The 1,762-nt window shown below is 47.9% G+C and overlaps 1 protein-coding gene across 3 annotated transcripts in view; it reads right to left on the bottom strand.

The window, feature by feature from the left end:
* LOC114067150 (ubiquitin-associated protein 2-like) overlaps nucleotides 1-1,762 on the bottom strand; it is a 121,546-nt gene that overhangs the window by 64,301 nt on the left and 55,483 nt on the right. For all 3 annotated transcript variants that reach the window (XM_027902414.1, XM_027902415.1, XM_027902416.1), the window contains one exon: nucleotides 365-639. In XM_027902414.1, the coding sequence (XP_027758215.1) occupies nucleotides 365-639 (275 nt within the window). The remainder of the gene's footprint in view (nucleotides 1-364; nucleotides 640-1,762) is intronic.

Raw genomic sequence — 1,762 nt, 5'->3', positions numbered from 1 at the left:
TGCCTGGGAGAAGAGACCACCCCCCACCTGGCTACAACCTCCTTTCAGGTAGTTGTAGAGAGCAATAAAGCCCCCTTGAGCCTCCTTTTCTCCAGGCTAAACAACCCCAGCTCCCTCAGCCACTACTCATTAGACCTGTGCTCCAGACCCTTCACCAGCTTAGTTGCTCTTCTTTGGACTTGCTCCAGCTCCTCAATGTCTTTCTTGCAGTGAGGGGTCCAAAACTGGACAAGGGATTCAAGTGTGGCCTCACCAGTGCCAAGTACAGAGGGACAATCACTTCCCCAGTTCTGCTGGTCACACTATTGCTGATACAAGCTTTTGTATGTTTATATGTTTACTAAGGACAAACTCAATTACCCACCTTGGATGATGGAATTATCCTCCGTTTTGGTGGTTTTATCTGCTTCTGCTGGCTGTGGTGGGCAGTCACTGCCTGCTTATCCATAGATATAGTGGAGAGCTGTAACATTTTGCTAACAGCTGTAGAGGTGTCTACTGGTGATGGCTCGTGGAGTTTTACCTGGGAGGAGAAGGACCCCAGCCCAGGAGGAGAAACAGGGACTGCCTGCATTTGTTGTTGCTGTCGCTGGGTCAGATGGCTCAGAACTGGGGAGGGTTCAGGCTGGGATTTCAAGTCTGGTCAGTATTGGGAAAAAGAAATATCAGAATTAAAGCATCGAACTCTATTATTCATGCTTCTACCCTTTTTGAAAGAATATGGGTGACTTGACACACTGGACAGCTATGATCTTATAGAATGTGCAAGTCTCTTTCAGACATCACATGAGTTTCATATTTAATATTACCATTGTAATAATAAGACCAACACCTGATCACAGAATCCCAGAATCAACTAGGTTGGAAAAGACCTCTGAGATCATCAAGTCCAACCCTTGATCCAACCCTGCCGTGGTTCTCAGACCAGGGCACTGATGCCACATCCAGTCTCACCTTAAACACCTCCAGGGACAGAGAATACACCCACTCCCTGGGCAACCCATTCCAATGGTTGATTATCCTCTCTGTAAAAAATTTTTTCATAATATCCAACCTAAACTTCCCCTGGCAGAGCTTAAGACCGATCCCTCTTGTCTTACTGCTGATTCCTGGGAGAAGAGACCAACCCCCACCTGGCTACAACCTCCTGTCAGGGAGTTGTAGAGAGTGATGAGGTCTCCCGAGCCTCCACTTCTCCAGGCTAAACAACCCCAGTTCCCTCAGCCTCTCCTCACAGGACTTGTGCTCGTGTCCCTTCACCAGCCTCATTGCTCTTCTCTGGACCTGCTCCAGCACCTCAATATCCTTCCTGAACTGAGGGGTCCAGAACTGGACACAGCAGTCAAGGGGCGACCTCACCAGTGCTGAGTACAGGGGAAGAACCACTTCCCTGGTACTGCTGCCACACTGTTCCTGATACAGACCCAGATGCCATTGGCCTTCTTGGTCACCTGGACACACTGCTGGCTCATGTTCAGCTTCCTGTCAATATTCTCTACTTTAAATAAACAGCTGTGGGCAAGCATTATTCAGAATCATAGAAATGTTTAAGTTGGAAAAGACCTCTAAGATCAAGTCCTGCCGTTAACCCAGCACTGCCAAATCCAGTACTAAACCATGTCCCTAAGCACCACATCTACATGGCTTTTAAATCCCTCCAGGAATGGTGATTCCATCCCCTCCCTGAGCAGCCTGTTCCAATGCTTGACAACCCTTGCTGTGAAAAATTTTTCCTAATATCCAATCTAAACCTCCCATGGCA

The sequence above is a fragment of the Empidonax traillii genome, unplaced genomic scaffold (assembly GCF_003031625.1).
Source record: "Empidonax traillii isolate 1590-97213 ecotype Southwest subspecies unplaced genomic scaffold, ASM303162v1 scaffold870:size258474, whole genome shotgun sequence".
Lineage (NCBI taxonomy): Eukaryota > Metazoa > Chordata > Aves > Passeriformes > Tyrannidae > Empidonax > Empidonax traillii.
This window is presented reverse-complemented; position numbering and strand designations above follow the sequence as displayed.